This window comes from Hyla sarda, chromosome 11, assembly GCF_029499605.1.
Source record: "Hyla sarda isolate aHylSar1 chromosome 11, aHylSar1.hap1, whole genome shotgun sequence".
Taxonomy (NCBI): domain Eukaryota; kingdom Metazoa; phylum Chordata; class Amphibia; order Anura; family Hylidae; genus Hyla; species Hyla sarda.
In genome coordinates, this window is record NC_079199.1 from 106,664,615 (window position 1) to 106,685,907 (window position 21,293).

At 48.1% G+C, this 21,293-nt stretch overlaps 2 protein-coding genes across 23 annotated transcripts in view; one reads left to right on the forward strand and one right to left on the reverse strand.

Annotated features, from left to right (window-relative positions):
• LOC130295957 (uncharacterized) overlaps window positions 1–789 on the reverse strand; it is a 106,813-nt gene extending 106,024 nt beyond the window's left edge. For all 19 annotated transcript variants that reach the window (XR_008849070.1, XR_008849054.1, XR_008849071.1 and 16 more), the window contains exon 1: window positions 651–789. The gene's annotated coding sequence lies outside the window, so the exon portion shown is untranslated. The remainder of the gene's footprint in view (window positions 1–650) is intronic.
• CREB3L4 (cAMP responsive element binding protein 3 like 4) lies at window positions 757–19,964 on the forward strand. Of its 4 annotated transcripts, none has more exons than XM_056547312.1 (11): window positions 766–882; window positions 10,138–10,346; window positions 10,765–10,959; window positions 13,304–13,571; window positions 13,870–13,997; window positions 14,126–14,212; window positions 15,816–15,922; window positions 16,003–16,071; window positions 16,147–16,231; window positions 16,308–16,407; window positions 16,637–19,964. In XM_056547312.1, exons 3-11 carry the CDS (start codon window positions 10,804–10,806, stop codon window positions 16,897–16,899), a joined length of 1,263 nt encoding a protein of 420 aa, XP_056403287.1. In that variant the 5' UTR covers window positions 766–882; window positions 10,138–10,346; window positions 10,765–10,803; the 3' UTR covers window positions 16,900–19,964. The 4 variants fall into 4 exon arrangements, with proteins under 4 accessions (XP_056403289.1, XP_056403287.1, XP_056403290.1 ...); XM_056547315.1 differs by having other exon boundaries at window positions 13,873–13,997; XM_056547314.1 differs by lacking the exon at window positions 10,138–10,346 and having other exon boundaries at window positions 757–882.
• Window positions 19,965–21,293: the final 1,329 nt, after the last annotated feature.

Below are 21,293 nucleotides of genomic sequence, written 5' to 3' on the forward strand. Positions count from 1 at the left end.
GGAGGATATAGTCTGTCAGTAAATGGTTATTAGAGGATATAGTCTGTCAGTAAGGGGTTAATTGAGGATATATTCTGTCAGTAAATGGTTATTGGAGGATATAGTCTGTCAGTAAGGGGTTATTGGAGGATATAGTCTGTCAGTAAGGGGTTATTGGAGGATATAGTCTGTCAGTAAGGGGTTAATTGAGGATATATTCTGTCAGTAAATGGTTATTGGAGGATATAGTCTGTCAGTAAATGGATATTGGAGGATATAGTCTGTCAGTAAGGGGTTAATTGAGGATATATTCTGTCAGTAAAGGGTTAATAGAGGATATAGTCTGTAACGGGTACAGCCTGTCAGGTCAGTAAGGGGGTAATAAAGGATATAGTCAGTCGGTAACGGGTACAGCCTGTCAGTAAGGGGTTAATAAAGGATATAGTCAGTCGGTAACGGGTACAGCCTGTCAGTAAGGGGTTAATAAAGGATATAGTCAGTCGGTAACGGGTACAGCCTGTCAGTAAGGGGGTAATAAAGGATATAGTCAGTCGGTAACGGGTACAGCCTGTCAGTAAGGGGGTAATAAAGGATATAGTCAGTCGGTAACGGGTACAGCCTGTCAGTAAGCGGTTAATCCGCTCTAGACATCGTACACACTGTCCAGTCACCTCATCCCAGCGCAGATAATTGCCCGGGAACAGAGATTTCTGGAGATATCACTGTGACTGACAGCCAGCACAGCCAATCACTGAGCGCCTCATGTGCCATGTTGTCAAACATCTATAAGGCCACGCCCACAAAGTTCCTATTGGCTTGTCCGGAGGATTTTAACCAATCAGAAAAAAACAGAGCGCTGTATCCACGTGAGATGACGTCACCGACTCGTCCTGGGTTGTGCAGGTAAGTAGCGTTCCCATGGCAACAGGGTTCGGGGCTGGGCAGCCGCCTATAGATTATATATAAAGCCCAGGCCATAGAGAATGGAGAGGATTAGATACACAACTCCTCATACACAACTCCAACAGACAGTATCACACATGACAGGATTAGATACACAACTCCAACAGACAGTATGACACAAGACAGGATTAGATACACAGCTCAGCAGACAGTATCACACATGACAGGATTAGATACACAGCCCAGCAGACAGTATCACACCATAGGATTAGATACACAGCTCCTCATACGGTATCACACCATAGGATTAGATACACAACTCCAGCAGACAGAATGACACATGACAGGATTAGATACACAGCTCAGCAGACAGTATCACACATGACAGGATTAGATACACAACTCCTCATATGATATCACGCCATAGGAATAGATACACAACTCCAGCAGACAGTATCACACATGACAGGATTAGATACACAACTCCTCATATGATATCACGCCATAGGAATAGATACACAACTCCAGCAGACAGTATCACACATGACAGGATTAGATACACAACTCCAGCAGACAGTATCACACATGACAGGATTAGATACACAACTCCAACAGACAGTATGACACAAGACAGGATTAGATACACAGCTCAGCAGACAGTATCACACATGACAGGTTTAGATACACAACTCCTCATACGATATCACGCCATAGGAATAGATACACAACTCCAGCAGACAGTATCACACATGACAGGATTAGATACACAACTCCAACAGACAGTATCACACATGACAGGATTAGATACACAGCCCAGCAGACAGTATCACACCATAGGATTGGATACACAGCTCCTCATACGGTATCACACCATAGGATTAGATACACAACTACAGCAGACAGTATCACACATGACAGGATTAGATACACAGCTCAGCAGACAGTATCACACGACAGGATTAGATTCACAGCTCAGCAGACAGTATCACACATGACAGGATTAGATACACAGCTCAGCAGACAGTATCACACATGACAGGATTAGATACACAACTCTTCATACGGTATCACACCATAGGATTAGATACACAACTCCAGCAGACAGTATCACACATGACAGGATTAGATACACAACTCCTCATATGGTATCACACCATAGAAAGAGATACACAGCTCAGCAGACAGTATCACACATGACATGATTAGATACACAGCTCAGCAGACAGTATCACACATGACATGATTAGATACACAGCTCAGCAGACAGTATCACACCATAGGATTAGATACACAACTCCTGCAGACAGTATCACACATGACAGGATTAGATACACAGCTTAGCAGACAGTATCACACATGACAGGATTAGATACACAACTCCTCATATGGTATCAAACCATAGGATTAGATACACAGTTCAGCAGACAGTATCACACATGACAGGATTAGATACACAATTCCTCATATGGTATCACACCATAGGATTAGATACACAGCTCAGCAGACAGTATCACTTGACAGGATTAGATACACAGCTCAGCATACAGTATCACATGACATGATTAGATACACAGCTCAGCATACAGTATCACATGACATGATTAGATACACAGCTCATCATACAGTATCACATGACATGATTAGATACACAGCTCACCACAGTATCAAACATGAGAAGATTAGATACACTGCTCAGCAGACAGTATCACACTTGACAGGATTAGATACACAGCTCAGCAGACAGTATCACACTTGACAGGATTAGATACACAGCTCAGCAGACAGTATCACATGACAGGATTAGATACACAGCTCAGCATACAGTATCACATGACATGATTAGATACACTGCTCAGCATACAGTATCACATAACATGATTAGATACACAGCTCACCAAACAGTATCACACATAAGAAGATTAGATACACTGCTCAGCAGACAGTATCACACTTGACAGGATTAGATACACAACTCAGCATACAGTATCACACACAGCAGGCTTAGATACACAGCCTCAGAGCAGCGTGCAGCCTATAGATGACAGGAGTGTCGTGTCCTGGGCATAGAGTGACACGCTGAGAGCGCATGAGCCATTACAGCCCCCTGGTGGCCACAAGAACAAGAAAAGAACATTCCCCTGTGACCTCTCCACTAGGGGGCGCGGCTGTTATATGTGACCTCTCCACTAGGGGGCGCGGCTGTTATATGTGACCTCTCCACTAGGGGACGCGGCTGTTATATGTGACCCCTCCACTAGGGGGCGCGGCTGTTATATGTGACCTCTCCACTAGGGGACGCGGCTGTTATATGTGACCCCTCCACTAGGGGGCGCGGCTGTTATATGTGACCTCTCCACTAGGGGACGCGGCTGTTATATGTGACCCCTCCACTAGGGGGCGCGGCTGTTATATGTGACCCCTCCACTAGGGGGCGCGGCTGTTATATGTGACCCCTCCACTAGGGGGCGCGGCTGTTATATGTGACCCCTCCACTAGGGGGCGCAGCTGTTATATGTGAGCCCTCCACTAGGGGGCGCAGCTGTTATATGTGACCCCTCCACTAGGGGGCGCGGCTGTTATATGTGAGCCCTCCACTAGGGGGCGCGGCTGTTATATGTGACCCCTCCACTAGGGGACGCAGCTGTTATATGTGACCCCTCCACTAGGGGGTGCGGCTGTTATATGTGAGCCCTCCACTAGGGGGCGCGGCTGTTATATGTGACCCCTCCACTAGGGGACGCAGCTGTTATATGTGACCCCTCCACTAGGGGACGCAGCTGTTATATGTGACCTCTCCACTAGGGGGCGCAGCTGTTATATGTGACCCCTCCACTAGGGGACGCAGCTGTTATATGTGACCTCTCCACTAGGGGACGCAGCTGTTATATGTGACCCCTCCACTAGGGGGCGCGGCTGTTATATGTGACCTCTCCACTAGGGGGCGCAGCTGTTATATGTGACCTCTCCACTAGGGGGCGCAGCTGTTATATGTGACCCCTCCACTAGGGGGCGCGGCTGTTATATGTGACCCCTCCACTAGGGGGCGTGGCTGTTATATGTGACCCCTCCACTAGGGGGCGCGGCTGTTATATGAGACCCCTCCACTAGGGGGCGTGGCTGTTATATGAGACCCCTCCACTAGGGGAAGCGGCTGTTATATGTGAGCCCTCCACTTGGGGGCGCGGCTGTTATATGTGACCCCTCCACTAGGGGGCGCGGCTGTTATATGTGACCCCTCCACTAGGGGGTACGGCTGTTATATGTGACCCCTCCACTAGGGGGCGCGGCTGTTATATGTGAACCCTCCACTAGGGGGCGCGGCTGTTATATGTGACCCCTCCACTAGGGGGCGCGGCTGTTATATGTGACCTCTCCACTAGGGGGCGCGGCTGTTATATGTGACCCCTCCACTAGGGGGCGCGGCTGTTATATGTGACCCCTCCACTAGGGGGCGCGGCTGTTATATGTGACCCCTCCACTAGGGGGCGCGGCTGTTATATGTGAGCCCTCCACTAGGGGGCGCAGCTGTTATATGTGACCCCTCCACTAGGGGCGCGGCTGTTATATGTGACCCCTCCACTAGGGGGCGCGGCTGTTATATGTGACCCCTCCACTAGGGGGTGTGGCTGTTATATGTGACCCCTCCACTAGGGGGCGCGGCTGTTATATGAGACCCCTCCACTAGGGGGCGTGGCTGTTATATGAGACCCCTCCACTAGGGGACGCGGCTGTTATATGTGAGCCCTCCACTTGGGGGCGCGGCTGTTATATGTGACCCCTCCACTAGGGGGCGCGGCTGTTATATGAGACCCCTCCACTAGGGGGTGCGGCTGTTATATGTGACCCCTCCACTAGGGGGTGCGGCTGTTATATGTGACCCCTCCACTAGGGGGCATGGCTGTTATATGTGACCCCTCCACTAGGGGGCGCGGCTGTTATATGTGACCCCGGGGGCTCCTGTGTCTCAGCTGTAGAGATACGTGTACAAATATGGTCTTCATGGAAGAGTCATCAGAAGAAAACCTCTTCTATGTCCTCACCACAAAAATCAGCGTTTGAACTTTGCAAATGAACATATAGACAAGCCTGATGCATTTTGGAAACAAGTTCTGTGGACCGATGAGGTTAAAATTGAACTTTTTGGCCGGAATGAGCAAAGATACGTTTGGAGAAGAAGGGGAACAGAATTTAATGAAAAGAACCTCTGTCCAACTGTTAAGCATGTGGGTGGATCAATCATGCTTTGGGGTTGTATTGCAGCCAGTGGTACAGGGAGGGAACATCTCACGAGAAGAAGGAAAAATGGATTCAATAAGATTTCAGCAAATTTTGGATGCTAACTTGATGCCATCTGAGAAAAAGTTGAAGTTATAGAGAGGATGGCTTCTACAAATGGATAATGATCCTAAACACAACTCGAAATCCACAGGGATTACATCAAGAGGCGTAAACTGAAGGTTTTGCCATGGCCTTCACAATCTCCTGACCTCAACATAATTGTAAATCTATGGATAGACCTTAAAAGAGCAGTGCGTGACAGACAGACCAGAAATCTCAAAGAACTGGAAGACTTTTGTAAGGAAGAATGGGCAAAGATACCTCAAACAAGAATTGAAAGACTCTTGGCTGCTACAAAAAGCGTTTACAAGCTGTGATACTTGCTGTTATATGTGACCCCTCCACTAGGGGGCGCGGCTGTTATATGTAACCCCTCCACTAGGGGGTGCAGCTGTTATATGTGACCCCTCCACTAGGGGGCGAAACTGTTATATGTGACCCCTCCACTAGGGGGCGCAGCTGTTATATGTGAGCCCTCCACTAGGGGGTGCGGCTGTTATATGTGACCCCTCCACTAGGGGACGCAGCTGTTATATGTGACTCCTCCACTAGGGGGCGAAACTGTTATATGTGACCCCTCCACTAGGGGGCGCAGCTGTTATATGTGACCCCTCCACTAGGGGGCGCAGCTGTTATATGTGAGCCCTCCACTAGGGAGCGAAGCTGTTATATGTGACCCCTCCACTAGGGGGCGCGGCTGTTATATGTGACCCCTCCACTAGTGGGCGCGGCTGTTATATGTGAGCCCTCCACTAGGGGGCGCGGCTGTTATATGTGACCCCTCCACTAGGGGGCGCGGCTGTTATATGTGACCCCTCCACTAGGGGGCGCGGCTGTTATATGAGACCCCTCCACTAGGGGGCGCGGCTGTTATATGAGACCCCTCCACTAGGGGACGCGGCTGTTATATGTGAGCCCTCCACTTGGGGGCGCGGCTGTTATATGTGACCCCTCCACTAGGGGGCGCGGCTGTTATATGTGACCCCTCCACTAGGGGGTACGGCTGTTATATAAGACCCCTCCACTAGGGGGTGCGGCTGTTATATGTGACCCCTCCACTAGGGGGTGCGGCTGTTATATGTGACCCCTCCACTAGGGGGCATGGCTGTTATATGTGACCCCTCCACTAGGGGGCGCGGCTGTTATATGTGACCCCGGGGGCTCCTGTGTCTCAGCTGTAGAGATACGTGTACAAATATGGTCTTCATGGAAGAGTCATCAGAAGAAAACCTCTTCTATGTCCTCACCACAAAAATCAGCGTTTGAACTTTGCAAATGAACATATAGACAAGCCTGATGCATTTTGGAAACAAGTTCTGTGGACCGATTAGGTTAAAATTGAACTTTTTGGCCGGAATGAGCAAAGATACGTTTGGAGAAGAAGGGGAACAGAATTTAATGAAAAGAACCTCTGTCCAACTGTTAAGCATGTGGGTGGATCAATCATGCTTTGGGGTTGTATTGCAGCCAGTGGCACAGGGAACATCTCACGAGTAGAAGGAAAAATGGATTCAATAAAATTTCAGCAAATTTTGGATGCTAACTTGATGCCATCTGTGAAAAAGCTGAAGTTAAAGAGAGGATGGCTTCTTCAAATGGATAATGATCCTAAACACACCTCGAAATCCACAGGGATTACATCAAGAGGCGTAAACTGAAGGTTTTGCCATGGCCTTCACAATCTCCTGACCTCAACATAATTGTAAATCTATGGATAGACCTTAAAAGAGCAGTGCGTGACAGACAGCCCAGAAATCTCAAAGAACTGGAAGACTTTTGTAAGGAGGAATGGGCAAAGATACCTCAAACAAGAATTGAAAGACTCTTGGCTGCTACAAAAAGCGTTTACAAGCTGTGATACTTGCTGTTATATGTGACCCCTCCACTAGGGGGCGCGGCTGTTATATGTCACCCCTCCACTAGGGGGTGCAGCTGTTATATGTGACCCCTCCACTAGGGGGTGCGGCTGTTATATGTGACCCCTCCACTAGGGGGCGCAGCTGTTATATGTGAGCCCTCCACTAGGGGGCGCAGCTGTTATATGTGACCCCTCCACTAGGGGGCGCGGCTGTTATATGAGACCCCTCCACTAGGGGGTGCGGCTGTTATATGTGACCCCTCCACTAGGGGGTGCGGCTGTTATATGTGACCCCTCCACTAGGGGGCATGGCTGTTATATGTGACCCCTCCACTAGGGGGCGCGGCTGTTATATGTGACCCCGGGGGCTCCTGTGTCTCAGCTGTAGAGATACGTGTACAAATATGGTCTTCATGGAAGAGTCATCAGAAGAAAACCTCTTCCATGTCCTCACCACAAAAATCAGCGTTTGGACTTTGCAAATGAACATATAGACAAGCCTGATGCATTTTGGAAACAAGTTCTGTGGACCGATGAGGTTAAAATTGAACTTTTTGGCCGGAATGAGCAAAGGTACGTTTGGAGAAGAAGGGGAACAGAATTTAATGAAAAGAACCTCTGTCCAACTGTTAAGCATGTGGGTGGATCAATCATGCTTTGGGGTTGTATTGCAGCTAGTGGTACAGGGAACATCTCACAAGTAGAAGGAAAAATGGATTCAATAAGATTTCAGCAAATTTTGGATGCTAACTTGATGCCATCTGAGAAAAAGTTGAAGTTAAAGAGAGGATGGCTTCTACAAATGGATAATGATCCTAAACACACCTCAAAATCCACGGGGATAACATCAAGAGGAGTAAACTGAAGGTTTTGCCATGGCCTTCACAATCTCCTGACCTCAACATAATTGTAAATCTATGGATAGACCTTAAGGGTGCGTTCACACGGGGGTATTTGTCAGCGGATCCGCTGACAAAGGCCCCTAAAGTGCTGCCCTCTTTGTGCCTGCTAATAGCGGCAATCCGCCGCTACCAGCAGACACACTGATGTGCGAGTCGCAGTGTTTCCGCACATCGCGGCCGCTCCTCCGGCTCTCTGAGATACACAGAGAGCGGGCGCGATGTGTGTGAGTACACTGCAGGGTAACTCGCACATCGCAGTGTGTCTGCTGGTAGCGGCGGATTGCCGCTATTAGCAGGCACAAAGAAGGTAGCACTTTAGGGGCCTTTGTCAGCGGATCCGCAACTGCGGATCCGCTGACAAATACGCCCGTGTGAACGCACCCTCAAAAAACAGTGCATGACAGACAGCCCAGAAATCTCCAAGAACTGGAAGACTTTTATAAGGAAGAATGGGCAAAGAAACCTCAAACAAGAATTGAAAGACTCTTGGCTGCTACAAAAAGCGTTTACAAGCTGTGATACTTGCCAAAGGGAGCAGTACAAGATATTAACTCTGCAGGGGGCCCAAACTTTTGCAGACACCATTTTTTTGTTTTCTGTTATTTTGAAAGTGTAAATGATGGAAATAAAATGTAACTTTTGGTGACGTATTATAAGAATGTCTAATCTGTAATTTGATGCCTTTTGGGGATTTTTCCATCTTTCCTTGGCTTCTTTATGCACATTAATACAATTTGTTACCTGGGGTGTCCCTATATACTCCTCACCTGCAGGATATCATGTATACACTATATACTCCTCACCTGCAGGATATCATGTATACACTATATACTCCTCACCTGCAGGATATCATGTATACACTATATACTCCTCCTCCTGCAGGATATCATGTATACACTATATACTCCTCACCTGCAGGATATCATGTATACACTATATACTCCTCACCTGCAGGATATCATGTATACACTATATACCCCTCCTCCTGCAGGATATCATGTATACACTATATACCCCTCCTCCTGCAGGATATCATGTATACACTATATACTCCTCACCTGCAGGATATCATGTATACACTATATACTCCTCACCTGCAGGATATCATGTATACACTATATACTCCTCACCTGCAGGATATCATGTATACACTATATACCCCTCCTCCTGCAGGATATCATGTATACACTATATACTCCTCACCTGCAGGATATCATGTTTACACTATATACCCCTCCTCCTGCAGGATATCATGTATACACTATATACCCCTCCTCCTGCAGGATATCATGTATACACTATATACCCCTCACCTGCAGGATATCATGTATACACTATATACCCCTCACCTGCAGGATATCATGTATACACTATATACCCCTCACCTGCAGGATATCATGTATACACTATATACCCCTCCTCCTGCAGGATATCATGTATACACTATATACCCCTCACCTGCAGGATATCATGTATACACTATATACCCCTCTACCTGCAGGATATCATGTATACACTATATACCCCTCTACCTGCAGGATATCATGTATACACTATATACTCCTCACCTGCAGGATATCATGTATACACTATATACCCCTCTACCTGCAGGATATCATGTATACACTATATACTCCTCACCTGCAGGATATCATGTATACACTATATACCCCTCACCTGCAGGATATCATGTATACACTATATACCCCTCTACCTGCAGGATATCATGTATACACTATATACCCCTCTACCTGCAGGATATCATGTATACACTATATACTCCTCACCTGCAGGATATCATGTATACACTATATACCCCTCTACCTGCAGGATATCATGTATACACTATATACTCCTCACCTGCAGGATATCATGTATACACTATATACCCCTCACCTGCAGGATATCATGTATACACTATATACCCCTCTACCTGCAGGATATCATGTATACACTATATACTCCTCACCTGCAGGATATCATGTATACACTATATACCCCTCACCTGCAGGATATCATGTATACACTATATACCCCTCTACCTGCAGGATATCATGTATACACTATATACTCCTCATCTGCAGGATATCATGTATACACTATATACTCCTCACCTGCAGGATATCATGTATACACTATATACCCCTCTACCTGCAGGATGTGCTCCTCGCAGTGACTCCTCCATAGGACACACCTGTCTAATCTCAGTCACCGGCCAACCTGTGTGACAGGTGTAAGGGGGAGGTCCACACCCAGGAACCTGCCGAACAACAGCTCCGTTCCCCTGGTCAGAGGGTGGTACCTGGCAGCCCCGTCCAGGATGTGCAGATCCTGGAAGTGTGCAGTGTGATCAGCCGCAGGTTCAGGTGAGCTCCTGTGCTGCACACCCATAGCAGAGGGTGAGATAAGGGGGCAGGGGGTCTTCTGTGGACGGGCATGATCATTTGGGGGAGGGGGATTGTTTACAGGCCAGTCTATGTAATTAGCGCATGTATACAGCTTCCTGCAGTGACACCCCCTTATTATGTGTACCCTGAATTGTTCTGGGGGCAGTGGTGCCGCTGTACGGAGCGGTTCCCGGGGGGTCATTCATGCTGTGATTAGGGGGCTGTATAGTACATATAGTGCAGGACTGAATTGTTTACACCGCTACATGGCTGGACACAGTGATTACAGTCTATAGCCGGACCAGGATACATGTGGGGGCACGCTGGTAAAAGGTTTTGGGGGCGCCTGAGATGTGTGGCCACCATCTGAGTCATATTTTATTTATTGTCTACGCAGGGATAGTTCTGTGGCGTTTCGCCCCCTTTACCTCCAAACATGGACTCCTCCAGACCGGACCTGTTACTTGGTTGTATATTTGAGCCACAGGACAATCTATTTCATTCGGAGGGGTTTCCGGGGGCAGAGGCAGCGGTAACGTTCCCATTACCTGAACCCCATGGATATGACGACTGGCAGGTCAGCGGAAGGGTGGTAAGTGAAGCTTTATAGATGACGTTTTTTTTTATGTTTGTGCTGGCTTTATGGGCACTAGGTGGCGCTGCACTGTGCACATTGACGGACAGGAGATAAATTGCGCATTTCCTCTATTACTACGTATGTGGGTAGATTGGAGGCGGCCCCGAGTTCTAAGCCGTGTCCTGTTATTTACATCAGGGTGTATTAATATATATGTGTCTGCACTACATAACCCTGAACTATCCGTGGACATTCCTGGACCCGTAGTTCCATGTGTACATGCCAGGTTTACCGTGACCCTCTCATGCCCACATCTTGTGGCTGTCCGTACTATTAGCGCTTATCACAGGCGATGATGTGTTTGGCCTTTAATGTTTCTGATCCAGGGACAAATATTTGCTTTGGACTCTTATTGGCCGCAGGTTTACATAGAGAACCCGCCGGCAACCATCAAACCTTCCTGACCATCATTCACACTCAGCCGCCTGCGTCATCACGTTACGGCTGCTAACACACTGAGCTGGCATTCAGAGCCATAGGAAAGCTGGGTGATAAGGCATGTTGGGACTGTACAGAGATCAGATTGGCTTTCGCAGAAGTAGATATACAGTACGCACCTCATATGTATCTCCCATAAGTGAGTTACATATTTGTAAATATTTTCGTCTATCTTCCATGTGACTGAAGTATTGCCCCTCTGCTCCAATGTAAAGTAGTGTGTCCCCTCAAAATAACTCACACAATTGGGCCCAATTACCCATTTTCCCTCCCAGTTGTCATGTCACTCGTTAGTGTTACAAGGTCTCAGCTGTGAACTGTGATTAATGTGGTGTTATCGCTCTCACACTCTCTAATACTGGACACTGGAAGATGAACTCTCTGAGGATCTGAAAAAAAGAATTGTTTCTCTACATAAAGATGGCTGAGGCTATAAGAGGATTGCCAGGACCCTGAAACTGAGCTGCAACACAAAGGGCAAGACCATGCAGAGGTGTCACCAAACAGGTTCCACTCAGAACAGGCTTTGCCATGGTCAGCCAAAGAAGTTGAGTACACGTGCTCAACGTCATATCCCAAGGTTGTCTTTGAGAAATAGACATATGATTGCTGCCAGCATTGCTGTAGAGGTTGATGGGGGTGGGTGGTCAGCCTGTCAGTGCTCAGACCATACACCGCACACTGCATCAAATTGGTCTCCATGGCTGTCATCCCAGAAGGAAACCTCTTCTTTGAAAGATGAAGCAAAAGAAAACGGCAAACAGTTTACTGAAGACAAGCGACTAAGGACATGGATTACCGAACCATGTCCTGGGGTCCGATGAGACCAAGATAAACATGTGCATGTGGTGACAACCAGGTGAGGAGTATAAAGACAAGTGTGTCCTACCTACAGTCCAGCATGGTGGTGGAAGGGTCATGGACTGGGCCTACATCAGTGCATCTGGGACAGGGGAGTACCCCTTTAAGGCCGTGCTGGAAAATAATGGAGGCCACACAAAATATTATAGACACTTCGGGCACACTTTGGAGATTTCCACTTAGCAGTGGACTCACTTTTGTTGTCAAGGTTTTAGGGGAGATACTGTGCATGTGTATATATGAGGGGTGGACTCGCCTATAGGAGATCCTGTACATGTTATAGGACAGGTTTACGACGCCTTCAGGGAAGAGAAACATCTATATTAGGACGTTTAACCCATAATTATGCCCATGAATATCAGTACTGAACCTTTTAAGTTCTTGGGGTTCAGCGTTGTCTCTTAAGGGGTCCAGTGGTGTCTCCTCGGGGGGGGGGGGGGGGGAGGGTTCAGCGGTGTCTCCTCGGGGGGCAGGAGGGCTCAGCGGGGTCTCCTCGGGCTGGAGGGTTCAGTGGTGTCCCCTGGGGGGGGGGGGGGCAGGAAGGTTCAGCGGGGTCTCCTCGGGCTGGAGGGTTCAGTGGTGTCTCCTCGGGGGGGGGGGGGGGGGGCTGGGGGGCGGGAGGGTTCAGTGGTGTCTCCTCGGGGGGCGGGAGGGTTCAGTGATGTCTCCTCGGGGGGGCAGGAGGGTTCAGTGGTGTCTCCTTGGGGGGGTGTTTACAGTGGTGTCTCCTTGGGGGGGAGGATTCAGTGGAGTCTCCTTGGGGGGGGTTGGGGGTCTTGGGTTAAGCGGTGTCTCCCGGGGGGGGGGGGGGGGGGTAGGATTCAGTGGTGTCTCCTCGGGGGGGGGGGGGGGGAGGGTTAAGCAGTGTTTCCTCAGGGGGGGGGGGGGAGGGTTAAGCGGTGTTTCCTCAGGGGGGGGGGGGAGGGTTAAGCGGTGTCTCCGGGCTGGGGGGTTAAGCGGTGTCTCCTTGGAGGTTCAGCGTTGTCTCCTCTGATTTCAGGGACTCAGGGACCGAGAAGACGCGGATGAATTCCTGCAGATGATGATCAATCCCAATGATGTTTACAGCACAGTGGTGGCCGCCAGCGAGTCCCCCGAGAGTGACAGTGGCTTCTCAGATGACCCCCGCCCAGACACTCCCACAAAATGTGATGGGGGCACCCCTCTGCTCCAGCCGGCCCCAGTCTATGAGCTGGTGTATGACATTGGGGTCATGGAGGAGCAGAAGGCCACCCGCGACATGAGCGGCATCATATCTATACAGCTAGGTACCCTTCACCCCTAAATAGACCAACGCCTTATAATACATCGTAGAGATACTGCACTGGGCCTTCTCTCCTTTGTACAGTCTGTGTTCTCTGTTATCAGCCACTTTACTTCATGCTGTGTTTTCTTCTCAGCCATATAGAGAGTTACTGAGCTTAGAATATCATAATTTGGGAGCTTCATGTGGAATTGCTGCCCTTGGATAAGGCGGTGATCAGCTCTGCCCTCTGCTCGTAGTCGTATCTATAATGACTTACTCCTGTATATTATGTTATGTATTAGTATGTTTGTGTCTTCCAGCAGAGGACTGGCACACGCCAGTGCTCATTCCCGAAACCTGTATAGTCAATGAGCTGCCAGGCCTGCGGAAGCCACTGGGACTGCCTGGGCGAGGATGCACTCCAGACCTGCTCTCTGTGGAGTCTCTGGTAAGGATTATCATATGGTTCCCACACCACTGTGTATACTTATATCTCCTGTATCTGCTGATCATTGCCTGGTGATCACTGTCTGTGTCTGCTGATCATTGTCTGCTGATCACTGTCTGTGTCTGCAGTACCCGGAGCTTCACCTGACAGATGAGGAAAAGAGACTGCTGTCCCAAGAGGGCATAGCGCTGCCAAATAACCTGCCGCTCACTAAGGTATGGACCACTGCCCGGCCGTAAACAGGGGCTTATAACTGCAAACTGCAGTACCACTGATAACCACTGGGTGACCGTTATTCGCTATACAGTAGAGCGCTGCTTACCTGGGGCTGTGATCACTGGAGGGCCGAGGACCAGCCAATGGGATGTCATATTGTTAAATTCTGTTATCTGTTAGTGGGAAAGTCAGGCCAGACCCCAAGACAGACACCCCAGACCCCTGAACTCCAAACACTTAAAATGAATTCAGACCCCACAGCAGACCCAAGACCGGACCCCATAAATTAATTCAGACTCCAGATCAGACCCAAGACCGGACCCCATAAATGAATTCAGACCCCACAGCAGACCCAAGACGGGACCCTATAAATGGATTCAGATTCTAGATCAGACCCAAGACCCGACCCCATAAATAAATTCAGACTCCAGATCAGACCCAAGACCCGACCCCATAAATGAATTCAGACTCCAGATCAGACCCAAGACCCGACCCCATAAATGAATTCAGACTCCAGATCACACCCAAGACCGGACCCCATAAATGAATTCAGACCCCACAGCAGACCCAAGACTGGACCCCATAAATGAATTCAGACTCCAGATCACACCCAAGACTGGACCCCATAAATTAATTCAGACTCCAGATCAGACCCAAGACCGGACCCCATAAAGGAATTCAGACTCCAGATCAGACCCAAGACCGGACCCCATAAATGAAATCAGACCCTACAGTAGACCCAAGACTGGACCCCATAAATAAAATCAGACCCCACAGTAGACCCAAGACTGGACCCCATGAATAAATTCAGACTCCAGATCAGACCCAAGACCGGACCCCATAAATGAATTCAGACTCCAGATCAGACCCAAGACCAGACCCCATAAATGAATTCAGAATACACAGCAGACCCAAGACTGGACGCCATAAATGAATTCAGACTCCAGATCACACCCAAGACCGGACCCCATAAATGAATTCAGACCCCACAGCAGACCCAAGACTGGACCCCATAAATGAATTCAGACTCCAGATCACACCCAAGACTGGACCCCATAAATTAATTCAGACTCCAGATCAGACCCAAGACCGGATCCCATAAAGGAATTCAGACTCCAGATCAGACCCAAGACCGGACCCCATAAATGAAATCAGACCCTACAGTAGACCCAAGACTGGACCCCATAAATAAAATCAGACCCCACAGTAGACCCAAGACTGGACCCCATGAATAAATTCAGACTCCAGATCAGACCCAAGACCGGACCCCATAAATGAATTCAGACTCCAGATCAGACCCAAGACCAGACCCCATAAATGAATTCAGAATACACAGCAGACCCAAGACTGGACGCCATAAATGAATTCAGACTCCAGATCACACCCAAGACCGGACCCCATAAATGAATTCAGACCCCACAGCAGACCCAAGACCGGACGCCATAAATGAATTCAGACCCAAGACCGGACCCCATAAATGAATTCAGACCCCACAGCAGACCCAAGGCCCGACCCCATAAAATGAATTCAGACCACACAGCAGACCCAAGACCGGACCGACCATTAAGGCCCTCCCCTCCTCTTCCGTGTTACTATTTTCAGGCAGAAGAACGGATTCTTAAGAAAGTGCGTAGGAAGATCAGGAATAAACAGTCTGCACAGGACAGCCGGAAGCGCAAGAAGGAATATATAGACGGCCTGGAGAGCAGGTGGGCGCCCTCTCGACTCACAGCGCCACCTGTGGTCTCTGAAGTGTACAGTACAGTCAGCGCTGTCTCTCTCATTACAGAGTCGCTGCATGTTCTGCCCAGAATCAGGAACTTCACAAGAAGGTTCTGGAGTTGGAGAAGCACAACATGTGAGGGCAGCTGTCAGGTAATGGGGGGGTCACTGTGGGGTCCGGGAATCCTGACACCCTCTTTCCTCCCCTCAGATCACTGATCACACAACTCCGCAAACTTCAGACTCTCATCAAGCAGACAGCGAACAAAGCTGCCCAGACCGGTACCTGCGTCCTGGTAAGTGCCCCTGATCCTCTCTGCCACCATCCTGCCAGCCGCCTGCACTCGTCACAGAGCTGACACTCTCTTACAGATCCTCTTTTTCTCACTGGGTCTACTGATCTACCCCAACTACCACCCCCTCCGCTACGGAGCCACCCCCAATGATGGAGCCACTTACATGCCAACTGGAGGTAAGAACCTGAAGGCATGGGGGAGGGGAGGACCGATCCTACAGAATGGGTGCAATGCTCTGCTCAGTGAGCTGCAGAGGGGTTACCATCCACAGAGCACAGCACTCTTCTTATGTTTGGGGCCATTTGGGGATAAGTCCCCTTTGAGATGCTGTGGCTGGAGCAGGGTTACATCTATGGTACAAAGATTTCCGATGCAATTATAATGACCTCATGTTTTCTTCCGCAGTCATATCCAGAAATATTTTAAATAAAGATGGATTCCTGGAGAACACAGAGACTGTGCTGCCTGAAAACCCGGGCCCCGAAGAGCAGCCGCATGACAAGATGCTGGAGGAGGTTATCAGGACCCTGGACGTCACTGAGGAGACAGAGCTGGAGGTCTCAGACGAGAGAGTCCCTCCTGTCAGCACCCCAGAGACCCTGGCGCTGAGCCAGGAGAGTTCTGCTCTGAGGGACATGTCTAAGACGGGGAGGATGGACGAGATGTGACCCAATGGTGACACCACCAACTGTGAGCGGACATGTTACATGAAGACTTTACAGGAGGAGGGAACATCCGGGGGCTGCGTGCACCTAAAAAAACTGCACAAAGAGGTGACGCACCCCACTGGTGTATAAGTAAAGTCAATTGAAGTGAACAAAACTTTATACAAACCAGGACACTCTACCGCACATTGATCGGAGGTGATCTGAATCCTGAGTATCCATAGTGATCAGATGTTCATATCAGTGATGTCATTCATGGGGCGGGGCTGTGATTACAATGTCAGTATATCAGTGATGTCATACAGAGGGCAGGGCTGTGATCATAGTGTCATTATATTACTATATCAGTGATGTCATTCATGGGGCGGGGCTGTGATTACGTCAGTATATCAGTGATGTCATACAGAGGGCAGGGCTGTGATCATAGTGTCATTATATTACTATATCAGTGATGTAATTCATGGGGCGGGGCTGTGATTACAATGTCAGTATATCAGTGATGTCATACAGAGGGCGGGGCGGTGATCATAGTGTCATTATAATACTATATCAGTGATGCCATTCATGGGGCGGGGCTGTGATTACGTCAGTATATCAGTGCTGTCATACAGAGGGCGGGGCTGTGATCATAGTGTCATTATAATACTATCAGTGATGTCAATCATGGGGCGGGGCTGTGATTACAATGTCAATGTATCAGTGATGTCATACAGAGGGTGGGAATGTGATCATAGTGTCATATTACTATATCAGTGATGTCATTCATGGGGCGGGGCTGTGATTACAATGTCAATGTATCAGTGATGTCATACAGAGGGTGGGAATGTGATCATAGTGTCATTACTATATCAGTGATGTCATTCATGGGGCGGGGCTGTGATTACAATGTCAATGTATCAGTGATGTCATACAGAGGGTGGGAATGTGATCATAGTGTCATATTACTATATCAGTGATGTCATTCATGGGGCGGGGCTGTGATTACGTCAGTATATCAGTGATGTCATAAAGAGGGTGGGGCTGTGATCATAGTGTCATTATATTACTATATCAGTGATGTCATTCATGGGACAGGTTATCATAGATGTCATACAGGGGGCCGGGCTATAACTACCTGTCAGACATGATATAAGGTTGGTTGTCAGCAGTAATAGATGAATAGCTGCTCCTGTAGTATAAAGTTTGTGGATCTTATATCTGATCATACTATTATTTTATTGCTATATCAGTGATGTCATACAGGGGGCGGGGCTGTGATCATAGTGTAATTATAATATATCAGTGATTTTATGCAGGAGGTGGGGCTGTGACTACCTCTCAGACATATAGGGGTGGTTCTAGTAGTATACAGTATATATGACTATATTGGTACCCGGTGTGCCGCCATCGTGTCTCCTCCTGTCACTCGTGCCTCTTTTCTCCTGCTGGACCAGATTTTCCTGATATTCAGAGAGATGTTTTATAATATTTATATGGGGGTCGATCTATCATAGATGGGGGGGCCCAATGATAATCTCCTGGGAATATGAGATTTGTAAAACATTTTAATAAAAATATTTCGTTTGTACGTTTCTTGAAGTGGAAAAGTTCTGCGGACAACGACCCTCGGGGTGGCCTTTGTATCATGTGACTCAGGTTCTGTGTGCTGAGGCTGATGATGGCCCCCCCACTTTAATTTCCTATGGGTTCTGCGAGGCTGCTGGCACCATCTCTCCAACCTTTGCTGTGCAGTTTTGCCTGTTGGGTGCTAGGGCCCGGGATCTGGTTGATGTAGATTGGAAAGGCATCACATTGGTTGCCGTCTACCCTTGTTTGGATCTAAAATGATGGTATGGTTGATACCTAGGAGGCCCATGCAACGGCTATGATATTGCGTCCAATGGATTTGAAAGAACCCCTCAGCGTCCTCTGCATATGTGTCCCCAGAGAAGAAGAGCCACACTTGAGGTTGGGTATGTTCTTCATCTTGGGGCACTCACACATTGGTTTTAGTGATAGTGCCTCTGATTAGTCATGTGCATCCGCTCTGTCTGTTGGAGAGCTATCTAGGTTGTCCTCTGGTTATCAGCCTCTCTGCAATAATGTTACCGAAGGCCTCCTTTGGTGTTGATCTACCTACCTCAGCTATTCTTTTTATGGGTTCGAGGCTCATCACAAGTGATCAAGGGTGTAAAGTCCCCCCAAAAAAGCATTCAAATTCCAATTAAGTCTCATTCTAGGCGTAAAACCCCCCAGGAGTGAGGAACCATCTTCATCTTTTGGATTTTTGACTGAGGTTATGAATAAGTACCATCTATTTCATTGGAACCATGTCAGCATCGAAGTGGTTTCCATAAAGACGAAACCCGGCAAAGTCATTAAGGAGAAGGGCGTATGCGCAGGGGTTCTTCTTATCATCCGGTATTAAAGGGGTACTCCAGTGGAAAACAAAAATGCTTTCAAATCAACTGGTGGCAGAAAGTTATACAGATTTAAAAAATGTTGCACCTTCCAGTACTTAGCTGCTGTATGCTCCACAGGAAGTTGTGTAGTTCTTTCCAGTCTGACCACAGTGATCTCTGCTGACACCTCTGCCCATTTCAGGAACTGTCCAGAGCAGGAGAGGTTGTAAGTTGTGGCCCGACCCTACATTTGCTGACCTGGACTGACAGCTGAGGAAAGAAGAGGAAGAATCAATTTTACCCAACCAATTTTGCCCACGTTGTAAGGCATTAGCCATGTTTCCTGCCCTTTATTCCCTCTATTTTCGGTTACATGATGGTTCTCGAGAGCATGCTATTTACTGAAGGGGCTGTATACTAAATGTGTCTCATTATATCTAATTGGGTGCTAACCAATCAGGTACTTCTGTCCACAGTAGGGGGTGGAGCTTAACTGTTGGCGCTGCCTTTAGGCTTGATTCTTTCCCTCCCTCTGGACAGCTCCCCTTATGTCAGATAAGACAGTGAGTGGACCTTAGCGTGTGTGTGTGAGGTGACATGAACATTCATGTCTATTCATAGGATCCAGGGTTAAAGTAACTCCTCCTCCCTGTGTGCAAGCCACGCCCATAATCTAAGAGACCTCCAACAATATGATGACACTGTTCCTTCTTCTAGTGACAAATACTCCCAGCATTGTTGGCAAAGTTTCCTCCTTTTACATGGACTTTTTTCTCCTGTTCAATGGTGAAGCTGTGACGGCCGACTCCACCCAGTGTTTTCCTTCCTGCTCCCCTCACCGGTGTGTCCTGATAGGTTACTGAAAGCCAAGACAACAACTAAAATCTAGAAGTAATAAAAAGCCATTCAGCCCCTTGTCAGTGCAAAACACTGCCAACTGGATCAGTCCAAACTGCAAAAAGGTCTCATTGCCGAAGAGTCACGCAAGTCACATCTCATGGGGGTAAAAGTCAAACAAGACACATCTCATGGGGGTAAAAGTCACACAAGACACATCTCATGGTGGAGAAAAGTCACACAAGACACATCTCATGGTGGAGAAAAGTCACACAAGACACATCTCATGGTGGAGAAAAGTCACACAAGACACATCTCATGGGGGAGAAAAGTCACACAAGACACATCTCATGGTGGAGAAAAGTCACACAAGACACATCTCATGGTGGAGAAAAGTCACACAAGACACATCTCATGGTGGAGAAAAGTCACACAAGACACATCTCATGGGGGAAAAAGTCAAACAAGACACATCTCATGGGGGTAAAAGTCACACAAGACACATCTCATGGTGGAGAAAAGTCACACAAGACACATCTCATGGTGGGGAAAAGTCACACAAGACACATCTCATGGTGGAGAAAAGTCACACAAGACACATCTCATGGAGGAGAAAAGTCACACAAGACATCTCATGGTGGAGAAAAGTTACACAAGACACATCTCATGGTGGGGAAAAGTCACACAAGACATCTCATGTTGGAGAAAAGTCACACAAGACACATCTCATGGTGGGGAAAAGTCACACAAGACACATCTCATGGTGGGGAAAAGTCACACAAGACATCTCATGGTGGAGAAAAGTCACACAAGACACATATCATGGGGGAGAAAAGTCACACAAGACATCTCATGGGGGAGAAAAGTCACACAAGACACATCTCATGGGGTAGAAAAGTCACACAAGACATCTCATGGTGGAGAAAAGTCACACAAGACATCTCATGGTGGAGAAAAGTCACACAAGACACATCTCATGGTGGAGAAAAGTCACACAAGACACATCTCATGGTGGAGAAAAGTCACACAAGACACATCTCATGGTGGAGAAAAGTCACACAAGACACATCTCATGGTGGAGAAAAGTCACACAAGACACATCTCATGGTGGAGAAAAGTCACACAAGACATCTCATGGTGGAGAAAAGTCACACAAGATACATCTCATGGTGGGGAAAA

Excerpts from the sequence above, each read along its gene's own strand:
- CREB3L4 (XM_056547314.1), top strand. The coding sequence starts at position 10,804 with ATGGACTCCTCCAGACCGGACCTGTTACTTGGTTGTATATTTGAGCCA. Across the intron at positions 10,960-13,303 it reads GGCAGGTCAGCGGAAGGGTG|GGACTCAGGGACCGAGAAGA; the intron begins GTAAGTGAAGCT and ends CTCTGATTTCAG. Across the intron at positions 15,923-16,002 it reads ATAGACGGCCTGGAGAGCAG|AGTCGCTGCATGTTCTGCCC; the intron begins GTGGGCGCCCTC and ends CTCTCATTACAG.